Source organism: Aedes aegypti, chromosome 2 (assembly GCF_002204515.2).
Source record: "Aedes aegypti strain LVP_AGWG chromosome 2, AaegL5.0 Primary Assembly, whole genome shotgun sequence".
NCBI classification, from domain to species: Eukaryota; Metazoa; Arthropoda; class Insecta; order Diptera; family Culicidae; genus Aedes; species Aedes aegypti.
Window position 1 is genome coordinate 229,323,031 of NC_035108.1, and position 14,285 is coordinate 229,337,315.

The 14,285-nt window shown below is 40.5% G+C and overlaps 1 protein-coding gene across 4 annotated transcripts in view; it reads left to right on the forward strand.

Moving 5' to 3' along the window:
• Nucleotides 1-262: 262 nt before the first annotated feature.
• Nucleotides 263-14,285, forward strand: part of LOC5574548 (scavenger receptor class B member 1) — a 494,233-nt gene continuing 480,210 nt past the window's right edge. The window contains exon 1 of one of the 4 annotated variants that reach the window (XM_021844301.1): nucleotides 263-646. In XM_021844301.1, coding sequence (XP_021699993.1) covers nucleotides 469-646 — 178 coding nt within the window. In that variant the 5' untranslated portion in view covers nucleotides 263-468. The remainder of the gene's footprint in view (nucleotides 647-14,285) is intronic. The other 3 variants (XM_021844303.1, XM_021844300.1, XM_001661447.2) reach the window with 3 other exon arrangements.

Here is a 14,285-nt window from a genome sequence, read left to right on the forward strand (position 1 = left end):
GGAACCCCTTGAAATTCCTTAAAATCACATTTGCACTGATTTTGTGTACGATATCACGATATCCCGCTATTTGGTAAGACATGCTAGTTTTATATGGTTAATTGGGTGTTATCTTGTGTTCTCGTTTATTAAGTTGCCGTTTATATTTTTCCTGTGTACACTATACGCGATATGCAATATGGATACTTACTCAACTATTCTTGTGTTTTGCTCATATACTACATTGAAGAAAATTATCATGTGTAATCTAAATTTCACTGCGGAACCAAGAATTAGAATGCAATGTTCTTTTTCCTTCCATTGATGACCTGTTGTTGGTATTCATTGCAAGTTTGTGTGGTGCAGTTGTATTGTTAAGTCAAGTATTCCGTAAGAATACGGTTACTGTTATTTTTTTTCGTAGAGTTTATGCGGTATATACGTTATTCATGTGTTTTATAATCATATTAATTGCAAATAAACGAAAAAATGAAGCAAATTATGAATGTTTTTGGAAATCGGTATAATTCCGTGCGTACGAACGATTGTGATAATGGTCGCTTTGAAAGCTTTGCAGCCAACAGAAGAAACCTGACGCGCCAATTTTCTATCGTCGATTCGTTTTTTCATCAAAGGAAAGAAGGGGAACGAACACGTTATCCCAAATGTAAGCATATGTCGCATTCCTTCATGCATTGAATAATATATATACCTAAGTATATTTTATTCTCCCTTATCTTCTAAGTTTCTAGCATATTTCTAAGTAGAACGGTTATATTTATTATATGATATTACAATGATATTTGTTACGTTAAATGGTAAATATGTTCTTATATGAAGCTGCCCAAGTAATCACGAAGATATAGGAATACTTTATGTTCTGCTGTATAGTGCTATAAGATTGTGTTCTAAACAGGCCCATGGCAAGGGACGACTTCTAGCGTAGTCAACATCGCCATGTGTTTACCCATTTTCAGATGAATTGAATCGACAGTGCAATCATAATGCGAAGTTTTGTTTAAGGTGATTATAGAACGAAGCCACACCTCAAATTTTCAAGAGCACAAGACTTGAGAACCAAACAGCGATCCGCCTTGAAAATCTATCCCATTGGTCACCAGCAATTTGATTGGTTTTCAACGCGAACTGTTGTCAGATTCTCTCGCCTTGTGCACTTGAATATTCAAAGTTTGGCTTCGTGATGATTATAAGGTGATTATAAAACCTTAATAAGGCTAAGTTTTGTTTACTCTTCCGTTTCGGTTGCATGCACACTTTTAGCTGTCAGTCCTATTGGCCGGTACGCTGATCATGAGTGTTGTGCAAAAAACGGTCAAGGAATGATTCTGCTTCTGAAATTACTTGAGCTGTACGCTGCTGATGGGTAGTATCCACTTTGTAAGTACTGTGCAAAAGGATAGGACAATTAATGGCCAAGAAATATTGCGAATATTTTGTAAAATTTTATTTACTTTCGTCGAGTTAGTTGCGCGCCAGTGTTACGCGCAGCCCAGATCCATTGTGTGTGGCCAACGAAAACGAGGACAAATGTTAAAACTGGTCTACCAGCTGATCGTTATGAAGTGTTTATGCATGCTGCGAGGTACGGGTATACATTTTGGTCCGCTTAAATATCAATTGACTGTGATATTTACAAAAGTTGCGAAAACTTTTCCTAATTTTTCTGTTGTATTATTGTGCGCCAGGTAGTTGCGCGCAGTGTTGTGTGGATTGAATGCCACCGTTAAGCGCAGATTTGCTCTTAGCAGGGAAAATAAGCGCACTGTCCATGATAAGAGATTCACCCTGGCGCATAACTGTTTGACAGTCACAAAAAAGAGAGAAACTAAAATATATCTCAAGAAGCGCAATACTTCAGCTGTCCAAATTACTTGAGCTGTATCCAGTGGACAAGTAGAGCTGATTTCGTAACATCGGTAACGCCTGCCGTACAAATCAAATGGAGCTGTCACTATTCTTCTTATTGGCATTAACGTCCTCACTGGGACAGAGCCTGCTTCTCAGCTTAGTGTTCTTATTAGCACTTCCACTTATTAACTGAGAGTTTTCTTTGCTAAAGTTGCCATTTTCGCATTCGTATATCGTGTGGCAGGTACGATGATACTCTATGCCCAGGGAAATCAAGGAAATTTCCATTACGAAAAGATCCTGGACCGACCGGGAATAGGGTAACCAATATATTTTGGACCTCTATATATTTTGGACCCCCAGGGGCATTTTGCTGCAAATTTCCCAGTTTAAATTGAAAGACCAACTCAATTTGCATGCCATTTGGAAAGATAGGACTATTCCGCACTTGTATCAACCGTTTGTACATAGAAAATGTGTTTATTTCATCTGAAATTAATTTAGTTTAATCGATTCATCCATGCAACCTTTATAACACGTTACACACAGAAATTGACGCCGTCAGAAATTTTTCAAATGTAAACAAAAACTTTTTTCAAATTTCTGAACTAAAAGCGTAGAATTTCTTTGATTTTCCATTGTCAATGGATTGATTAGACTATAGGCAAACATATCATACAACCAGTGTCGTGGACTTTGTCGCCAAACGATAAAAAATACCGGGGGTCCAAAATATACTTTGAGGATTCAAAATGTATTGGTGTGTCCAAAATAATGAAAAACAGTGCTTCACAATTCAATTATTTTCGACGTTTTTTGGATCCTACATGATTGAATGTGCATTTTTATTTGAGTTGCGTAATTAATCGTTACACAACATTTTTTCAGAAATTGTTAAATGATGGTGCATGCATTCCGATATGATTTCTGATACCCTCAAGTGGTCTTTTACGAAATTGCAAAAAATGTTGTACGTAACTCGTTGCAGAACTCTATTATTACAGCACTCGTCGTAATTATCCTACTCGGCAAGCCTCGTAGGATAAATTTACGACTCGTGCTGTAAAAATCATCATTCTGCAACTTGTTCCGTAAACTACTATTTTTTTTAAGGATTTTATTTTACAGAATCCTTTTTGAGAACTTCTGTATGAATTCTTCCAAGAATTCTTTCATGATACTCTCCACTTAGGGATTTTTTGTAATTTGTCTGTAAATTTTCCACTTATTCCTTCAGGAATGCCTCTGATAATTACTGCAGGGTTTCTTCCGGAATTTTTTCAAGGAATGCCTACAGATTTTTCTATTCTAAAATGCTAGAGTTATCTCCATGGATTTCTTCAGGATTTCCTCAACACATATCATCAGAAAATCCTCCAAGATACCATACAAAAATTCTTAAAGGAATATCTGGAAAATTTTCCGGAGAACTATTTGGAGTAAGGGGGGGGGGAAGTTCCTTCAGAAGTATCTTGCGGCATATCTGGATGAATCCTTATTTGAGTCAAAGAAAGGACTCCATCAAGAATTCCTAAGAGTGTTTCTTAAGGTGAAGATGAATCGAAGCCAAGCCTCAAATTTTCAAGAGCACAAATCTGTAGAACCGAACATCCGTTTAAGCTGAAAACTTAATCGATTGGTCACCAGCTGGCGATTCCTACAGGATTTTCCGGAAGAATGCTTGAAGGAATTCGTTACGAGGATTTCGAAGAAAATCCTAGTGGAACTTTTGATAGAATCCCTGTAGCAAACTTTGTATTGATCTCTGAAGGAACTCATGGAATCCTGGACGGAAATTTTGGTGAAATCCCTGAAGGAGCTTTTGGATGAATCTCTGAAGAAATTTTTAAAATAATGTTAAGACGAACCTCTGTAAGAACTTCTGACTGTATTTCTGAAGGAACTCCTGGAATAATTCCTGAGGGAACTCCTGGAGGAATTCTTGGAGGAAATCTTGAAAGAAATCGTGAAGGAACTCCTGGAGTAATTCCTGAAGGAACTCGTAAAAGAATTCTTGAAGGAACTCCTGGAGAAATTCCTAAAGGAACTCCTGGAAGAATTATCAAAAAACCCTTGGAGAAATTCCTAAAGGAACTCCTGGAGGAATCGCTGGAATCACTCTTGGAGGAACTCTTGAAAGATTTGCTTAAAGAAATCCTGGTGGAATCTCTGAAGGAACTCCTGGAGAAATCGCTGAAGGCACTCCTGAAAGAATTGCTGATTGGAATTGCCGAAGGGACTCCTGGAGAAAATCCAGAAAGAACTCGTGGAGATGTTCCTGAATGAACTCCTGGAGGAATTGCTAAAGGAACTCCTAGATAAATCCCTGAAGAAGCTCCTGGAGAAATTTCTGAAGGAACTCCTGAAGGAACTGATAAATCGCTGAAGGCACTCCTGTAGGAAGTCCTGGAGGAATTCTTGAAGAAACTTCTGGAGAAATTCCTGAACTAGTGGAGGAATTCCTGAAGGAACACCTGGAGGAATTCCTAAAGAAACTCCTTGAAGAATTGCTACAAGAACTCCTAGAAAAAAATCCGAAAGGAACTACTAGAGAAATCGCTGAAGGACTCTTGGAGGAACTGCTGAAAGAACTCCTGAACGAATTCCTGATAATGCACCTGGAGGAATTCCCGAAAGAACTTCTAGAGAAATTCCTGAAGAAATTCCTGAGGAAGTCCTGCAGGTACCCCTGGAGGAATTCCCGAAGGAACTCTTCTTTCACTCTTTGATGCTCCTGGAGGAATTTCTGGAGGAACTACTGATGCAATTTCTGAATGATTTTCTGGAGAAACTCCTGAAGGAAGCCCTGGAGGATAAATTAAGAAACTCCTGGAGGAATTCCCGAAGGAACTTCTGAAGGCACTCTTGGAGGAACTCTTGGAGGACATCTTGAACGAACTGGAATATTTCCTGAAGGAACTCGTGAAAGAATTTTTGAAGGAACTCCTGGAGGAATTCCTAAAAGAACATCTGGAAAAATTCCTAAAAGAACTCCTGGAGGAAGCGCTGGAGTCACTCCTGGAGGAACTCTTGAAAGATTTGCTGAAGGAACTCCTGGATGAAATCTTGAAGGAGCTCCGGGAGTAGTTCCCGAAAGAACTCGTGAAAGAATTCTTAAAGAACTCCTGGAGGAAGTTCTGAAGGAACTTCTGGAGGAATTCATGGAGGAACTTCTGGAGGAATTATCTAAGAAACTCTTGAAGGAATTCCCGAGGTAACTTCTGGAAGAATCGCTGAAGGCACTACTGGAGGAATTCTTGGAGGAACTCGTGAAAGAATTCTTGAAGGAAATCCTGGAGGAATTCCTAAAGGAACTACTGGAAGAATTACCAAAAAAACCCCTGGAGAAATTCCTAAATGAACTCCTGGAGGAATCGCTGGAGTCACTCCTGGAGAAACTCTCGAAAGATTTGCTGAAAGAACTCCTGGTGGAATTCCTGATGATACTCCTGGAGGAATTTCTGAAGGAACTACTGGTGCTATTTCTAAATGAACTCATGGAGGAATTCCTGAACGAAGTTCTGGAGGAATCCCTATAGAATGGTGTTACTACTCCTGGTACAATTCCTGAAAGAACTCCTGCAGGAATTCTTGAGAGAACTTCTGATGAAACTCGTGGAGAAATTCGCGGAGAATTCCTGGAGGAATTTCCAAAGAATACCTGGAGGAATTCCCGAAGAATTCCTGGAGGAATTCTCGAAAGATTCCTGGAGGAATCCCTAAGAAAGTTCTCTATGAATTCTCAAAGGAACTCCTGGAACAATTAGTGAATGATTTTCAGGAACGCCTGGAGGAACCCCTGGAAGAATTCGTGATAGAACTCCTGTTGGAATTCCTGAAGGAACTCTTGAAAGAATTCCTGAAGGAACTCTTGAAAGAATTCCTGAAGGAACTCCTGGAGGAATTCCTAAAGAAGCTTCAGGAAGATTTCCTTAAGGGTCTCCTGGAGGAATTCCTCAGGGTACTCCTGGAGGAATTCCTGAAGGAACTCCTGGAGTAATTCCTGGAGGAATTCCTGAAGGATCTCCTGGATGAATTGCTGTAGAAACTTCTAGATGAATTCCTGAAGAAACTCTTGAAGAAACTCCTGGAGGAATCACTGAATAATCTCGAAGTTTTGAACGAACTAACTGTCATTGCTCTGCCGGCTCGGATTTTATCTCGACTGTTTTAGAAAACTGTCCAACATCACGTCGATGGAAGAAGTTTCACCACAACGGAGGATTTGTCAGTTCGAGCGCGCCAAAATCCTTCCGATTGAAAATGTGTTGGCGGTGCTTGAGGTGCAACTGTTTGCTATCCATAAATGATGATCAATTTTGTAGTTTTGGGGATGTGATATCGGTTCTACCGGACATAGATGAACTGAAAGTGTATCAACATGCCTGTTGTTAGCAAGCATATGATCCGGATAGATCACCGAATGATCGATATGATATAAAACAGAAATATTTTCTTTTCAACGATAGTTTGAACATAGATTGTTCATGGATGCCACGATGAGTCTATCGTGTGTTACCTTAAGTTCGTTAATAAAGAAGAGGAAATTGAGCGAAGTTCTTTTTCTGAATTTTATCGGGATGCACAATATTAACTTCGCAGCACCACTCTGGAGTTCGCCGGTTGGACTTCTGAAGCGAAGTTTTTAACGGACTAACTGTCATTGCTCTGCCGGCTCGGCTTTTATCTTGACTTTTACTGTGCTGTGTTGTCTCGCTTTCTCTCACACGGAAAAACCATTTTACCTAATTTTTGGGTTGACTTTACCCAAAATTAAGTATATCGTTTATTCTCTCAACCCAAAATCTCTCGGTATTCTCTCTCTTCCCCACCAATGTTGTCAAAAATAGAGAGAGCTGCACCTACCCAATGGGGGTAGTTTGGCCCAATAAGCCAAATTTGGGTAAAATGCATTATTCTTAAGCTTGGGTTGAATGAACTCAATTTTGCGTTGAATCAAACCAAATTTAAGTAAATTTTTCTTATGGCTTTAGAGGCAAAGTACCTAATGGAGGCCTTGGAAATTTAGCCAAATTTGGGTTATTGGGCTCAACTACGGTTTTGCATTGAAACAACTCAAATTTGAGTAGATCCGCGTTGCCGTGCACGGGCAACTTGAAAATAGGGCGCACAGCAATGAGAATATATACCGAGGTGAGGAAGAAGACATTTAGTGTGCGTGACATCCGTGTACGGTGCAAAATGTTCCACAACTACAAGCAAGCGACCTTCCATAAGAAGCCGTGTAAATTAGTGACGTAGTTATTTTTGTTTACGTTTTTTTCTCTTTACTAATACATAGCCATTGCTTCTTCTTCCACACCTTAGTATATATTCTCATTGGGCGCACAGTAAAAGTCAAACGTTTTATAGCATGCATAGGCTCATTGGCCAGGGGAAGTGGTTCACTCAGAGTGAATTTATAGCAGAAGAAAAGTAGATTTTGTATGAACATTGACAGGAAAATGAATGACAAGTTCATCCACTTCTCCTGAGCTGTGATGGTAAATCCACCAAAATGGCTTTGATGAGTGAATTTGACGGATAGCGCCGACAATTTTTGTCGCATAGGATTCAGCGAATGTAGCGCGGTTGTTGCACCATGGCCAGATTCATTTCCCGAGCTCGTGCACGGAAAGAAATAACAATTGTGATTGAAAACAAATCTGTAGGGGAAAATCAACTGCCCAAGTAACCATAAGCACTAATAATAAGCCCTTAATCAGCATCATAAATGCGTACATGCATTATAATAGCACCACAAATGCTTACACACCTTATAACAGCACTACCGCTGCATAGAAACCCTATTACAGCATCATTAATGCTTCTAAGCCTGATGCATACGGGCATTAAATAAGCACTATATTGGCTCTATATTCGCATACAGGGCCTGTTTAAATGCCATCCAGTGTTTTGACAGATATACCACGTGCTTTGTGTTTACATATAGTGGTGAGAGGGAGTCAAACATAAGTCTTCTCACTACTACAAGTGCAGGTTTTATGACGGGGAAAAGTGGTGGTTTAAATTGGTCACTTTTCTTTCCAATACTATTCATCTTATGTGGGCGAAGGAGCAAAGGAGCAGAACTTCAACAACTCAACAATACAGGTGTCGCCGGTTCGAGACGCAAAATGAGGAATTTCATCATCATAAAACAAGGATCAATATGTGGCAATTTCAAGTCCTCAAAAGGATGAAAACCACCAAAATGAATAAGTCTGATACGGAGAAGTACTATCTCAATCATTTTATTACATTTTGCATACTATTCGAGGTTTCCGTTTTCATTCATTTATTTATTTACCTCGTGTACCAGCTGCTTGGCCGCATACGCGAAAGCTCTCTGGCTGCGTACGCGAAAGCACAAAATATTCGCCCGAAAAACCTGGCGAAAACAACTGACGTTTCTCACGTGGTCTTATATCAGCACTAGTGATGCCGAGAAGCACGGTTATATCTTCGCATTATAATGGCACGCTATTTCGCCTTTTCTGGCATTATAATAGCATTATATGCGTATATAAAACTGACAAGCATCAAATGATTACCCTATATGCGCATATAATGCTGTTACCGTGCCGCATTATCGTGCTTACTGGTTACTTGGGTGATGATCATTGTCGTTCTGCTACAGTCGACTCTCCACATCTCGATGTTCTATATCTCGATATCTCTCCCTATGTCGATGATTTCTTAGGTCCCTTCATTCTGCATACAATTTCTCTCTCCATATCTCGATATCCTCCTTATCTCGATATCTCCGTATCTCGATGTGTACCTGTTGCTTTATCGTTCCCAATTTTCTCTCTGTATGTCGATATGACCAATATCAAAGGTTACTAGACCAAATTTTTGGGGTTCAAAACAAATTAGGAGCGCGCAACGACGTCTGATTGTTTATTGTTTTCTTGGCAACGTAGTGTTTTTCAATCTAGTATTCAATAAAAATGTGTTCTTTGTCTCGATCTCTCCCTATCTCGATGGTTCCTTCAATATCGAGATGTGGAGAGGCGACTGTATTATCAAACGTTGCGTGAAGAAATATTGCAAACAATATTTGTAATAAAAATAAAATGCTTTTAGAAGTGCGCAGCAATGGTAAATCGGTCTGATGTATGTGGGAAGGCTTTGATCACGGAGACCCACCAGGTACACAGTGGTACCGACAAAACCACCGGGGGAATTTCGGTACGCGAACGGAAAGAACACTAGAGTACACAAAGTTACGTTTGCTCGTCGCGGCGGTCGGTTTATTACTAATCAACATATAAACAACAAACAACATACATACGGATCACAGGGTCGGCACAAGGCAATGATGATAAACATCGTCAACATAAAACAGACTGGTCCAAAATTACAACACTCCTCCTCGATGTATTCATCACTTGTCTATACAGTCACAAAGTCTTAAACAGTTCTCATTGGACAACACAGTCTCCACAAAGTTCCTCCTCCTGCACCGAACACTCCTGCTTCGTCAAGTATACCACAAAGTTCACAAAGACAATCTACGATGTTACACTTAGCATCGGTTTCCCTCGTCAAAACAGTCATGAAATTCTTCTTCTTGGCAGCACTCCTCCTCAACGGGATGCCCAGCTGCAGTTTTCCGGCGGTTGCCGCTCTTCCTCGCACATTCCGCGATCTTCAAAGCATACAGCTCTCCACAAAGTTCTGCTAAAGCTTGCACATATCCGCTGCGACTCTCAATCTGGCACCTGTTCTTCACAAAGTTCACTCGCAGTCCATTTTGTGCTAGTTTCCGGACTGAAAGCAATCCACTGTCCAGCTCCGGAACGTACAGCACGTCTTTCACCACAACTTCATTCACTTTCCCGTTGTCAGTGACGCACTTCAGGAAGCCTTCTCCTACACCGGCGGATCTCAGCATCGAGCCATCCGCCAAGTTCACGTCGACCTTCACACTTTCGTCGATTTTACTGAAGAACTTCCTATCGCTGGTCATATGGCTCGAACAGCCACTGTCCACATACCAGCCGTTCCGCTTCCGCTGTCCTCCAACACCGAAACAAATTCCGGGGTTTCTCTCCACGGCTTTCTTCACTTCCGGCCCTTTTTCTTCCTTTTCACATAGCTCTGGGCAATCCCTCCGGAAGTGGCCAGGTTTCCGGCAGTAATAACAAACTCGCTGTCTTCTTCTTCTTCTTCTTGTGCCTTCGTTACTCGCTCCCAGCGCACGATCACTGCGCTCACCGGACACATCACGCTTCTCCATCCGTCGGTGGTACTCGTCCATCAGCCGCTGCTTCACAAACTCCAGAGTCTGGTCGTCATCTGGCCGGCTTTCCAATGCCGTCACCAACCCGTTGTAAGACTCCGGCAGACTGCGATACACCATCGCCACTTGCAGCGAACTTTCGAGCTTCTGCCCCGCACAAGACAGCCGATCGAACAACTCTTCGATCGCGAACAGGTGCTTCTCCATATCCGCACCTTCTTCGTAGTTGAAACTACAGAGCTTCTTCAGAAGCGACACTCGCGACGTCACCGTAGCCTTTTCGTGGAATTTCTTCAACTTTTCCCACGCATCGATCGCAGATTTTGCGTCCTTCACCAAGGCTAACTGAGAATCTTCCACATTCAGGATGATCAAGTCCTTTGCCTTCTGATCCTCTTTTGACCACGCCGCAGTCACTGGCATCGGTTTTTCTTCCGAAACCGTATGCCACAGATCGTAACTTATTAACAACATTTCGATCTTCACCTTCCACGTTTGATAATTTCGATTATCCAAACGGGCGATAAAAACTTTCTCAGCCATTTCAAATTTCTTCGATTTTCTGTTGGCGCACACTGTACTCACGAAGGTACAGCAAACAACACTTTCGAACGTACCCGCCGTACCTATACACACACGTCGGCGGTACACCACACAGTCAAGTGTTTGATTACTATTAATCACCACCACGGCTACGGCAACTTATCGCGGCACAAAATGGCAATGTTCACTTTTCTTCGGCTGCGGGACAAAATGGTGCAAACAGCCAAACCGGCACTTTCCACCTCGTACTGGGCTTCCAACCAGACGGGAAACAACGGCACCACACACTTTCACAAAGTCCCGATCACAGCTGTTCTTCTCACACAGCAGCTGGACCACAAGCCAAAACGAGCCAAATTGAATGATTGGCTCCCACCGACCGGCACCACACAGGAGGATCGTTTGCGAAACGATTTCACACCGCGACTGTTTCAAGCAAATTCACCGGTTCTTCCACTCACTGGGCCCATTACCTATGGGAAGGCTTGACCACGGACACCCACCAGGTACACAGTGGCACCGAACAAACTGCCGGGGGAATTTCGGTACGCGAACGGTGAAAGAACACAAGAAGGCACAAAGTACGTTTGCTCGTCGCGGCGGTCGGTTTATTACTAATCAACATATAAACAACAAACAACATACATACGGATCACAGGGTCGGCACAAGGCAATGATGATAAACATCGTCAACATAAAACAGACTGGTCCAAAATTACAACAATGTATTCTGCGCAGCTTGTGATTGCACAGTATTAAAAATCCATGTAAATTTAAGCTATTTCTAATGCACATGAAGGGAATGCCACAGATAGCGTGATATTATGCTTGCAATTAAATTTACAAGCTTTGATTTTGTTGTACATGTGAATTTAATTCAAAGCGTAAATTTACATGTTGTTGTGTTTGGGTTCTGATGCTTCATGTTTGACAAGAGAAACGAACGAGCAGAAAAGGAATCCAGTTGAAAGAACCGATTACTATTCGAGCAGTACTAGGGGACAACACTATTTTTCACTATAATGCTTCTTTTTCAATCGAAAAGAAATAAAAAAACACACGAGCTTGAATAAAAACAGCATTTATTTCTCCTTTAAAATCAATAATTATAGGGCTCTGTTTTAATCAACTACCTGTCAAGCACTTCACAAATGTTCCAGATTCACACAGGACACGAGCTCAGAAAATTTATGTTCCATAGTTTGATTTCACATTCCATTCTCTGCCACAAACTGCGCAACACGTTGCACACAAGAATAATTATTACTGAACACAAATCCACAAAATAAACTAAGAATAACTTTGAGTTTTCACTAATCGACCTAACCGAAGCAAAGTATTGTGCTTTGCTTTGATAAATGGATTATTGGGAAAGTTGTGTATCGCACTTCGAAGGTCACCAAGCAGTGGTTCCAATATGTTTCTAAGCAAATGGAAAATTCTTCAAATGTACATTTACGCGACAAATTACACTGGTTTTGCTATACAAATGCAGATTTGCACTTGACTGCATCATTGTCACAATTAATTATAATCGAACAAACCTATTTCAAATGGCTGACATACTTTTACAAATGTTTTACAAGCAAGTTTTCGTGAAACAAATGAAACAAACAAACTAGCAACCCTGCTGAGATCACATGCTTTTGATAAAACGTAAACAATTTTCGTTGGCGCGAAACCGATTCACTGCCTTTTCTTGCCCGCCAACGGCGAAAACAAAGGGTTTGACGTTTCCGCACTTATGAACCCGCCCGCACTTCTGAAGTGCGGGGTCCAATAAGGTGGGAACTGCGCAATACACTGTTCCAATATGGCTGATTTCTACCTCGGAGGCCGCACCAGCGCTAGTCGCAATCACACACTATTCGTGTAAAATTAATCGTTTTCTGATGAATCTTCAAAACTCAGCGCAGCAATTCAATGGCAATGTTGTAGTTTTCAATCGTCTATGGATCAAAATGCATGTGCATTAGAAAGCGTGTATTTTTACGCTTGTTTGAAGATTGTGAGAAGCAACTTTCTGTGATTGCCACAATTCCAGTCCGTTTAATAAATATTGTGCTTTGCTTTGATAAATGGATTATTGGGAAAGTAGTGTATCGCACTTCGAAGGTCGGCAAGCAGTGGTTCCAATATGTTTCTAAGCAAATGGAAAATTCTTCAAATGTACATTTACGCGACAAATTACACTGGTTTTGCTATCCAAATGCAGATTTGCACTTGACTGCATCATTGTCACAATTAATTATAATCGAACAAGCCTATTTCAAATGGCTGACATACTTTTACAAATGTTTTACAAGCAAGTTTTCGTGAAACAAATGAAACAAACAAACTAGCAACCCTGCTGAGAGCACATGCTTTTGATAAAACGTAAACCATTTTCGTTGGCGCGAAACCGATTCACTGCCTTTCCTTGCCCGCCAACGGCGAAAACAAAGGGTTTGACGTTTCCGCACTTATGAACCCGCCCGCACTTCTGAAGTGCGGGGTCCAATAAGGTGGGAACTGCGCAATATATTTGCTGCAATAATGGAACTTATCTATTTGATGATAGATTTGTATCAAAATAACATGGAAGATATAAAATTGATGGAGTTCTTTACGTATCCTTAGAGCTCCAAAATTCATCTAGTCTGGTCTGTCTAAACACCGACCATATGATCCTCGAAAACTCATAAGAATGGTATTTCACTCTTTGAACTGTTATTTAATTTGGATGTGCTTAAAAGATTTATAAATTAAATTTATTATTGATGTTACGAGCTGTGTCAGCAGTGAAACTTAATGCTACACAAGATATATTCTTCCAGATATCGCTTTGGGATTCACCTAAAAAAACGTTACCATTCCGGTATTACTTCGAGATTCTTTCGGATATTCCTTTGCGATTCTTCTGGAATTTTTTTGCAGAACTCGGTATGTGATTTTCCGTGCATCTCCTTAAGGATTACTTTTGGAATACAGGAAATTAATTGAAATTCTTGAAAATTGTTTTGGAAATACTATGGAAGATTTTACCAAAAATCCTGATGCAATTCTTTTGGATATTTTTAGAGGATTTTATCGAAAAATGTACTACTCTACTAGGAATTCTTCGAGAATTCCTCAGAAAATAACTCTTTTTTCCGGAAATACTTCTGGGATTATTATGAGAATACCTCTAATATTCTTCCGGAAATCACCTGAGATGCTTTCGGAATCCTTTTAGAATACTTTCGAGGATGCTTCCGAAAATCTTTCTAAAATTATTCTAGAAATGCCACTGAGATTTTTAAGTCAATATTCTTGAAATTTTTCTGGGACTCTTCCGAAAATCCTGTGAGAAATCTTCCGGATATCTATCTTCTGGGATTCTTTTGAAAATCTTTCTGATGATCCTTCAAATCCTTCTGTTGAGGATTCTTGCAGAAATTCTTCACGAATTAACTCTAGGATCTGGGAGTATGCTGAATTTTTCAAGAAAACTCTGTTATTCTTTCGAGTAGAGATACTCGAAAGAATAACAGAGTTTTCTTGAAAAATTCAGGATAGGATTCTTTCGGAAATTCTTCTGAAATACCCCCAGATTTCTTTCTGTTATCCTGCTGGAGGGCTTCAAAACATCTTTCGAAGATTCTTTTAGAAATTTTACTGGAATTTT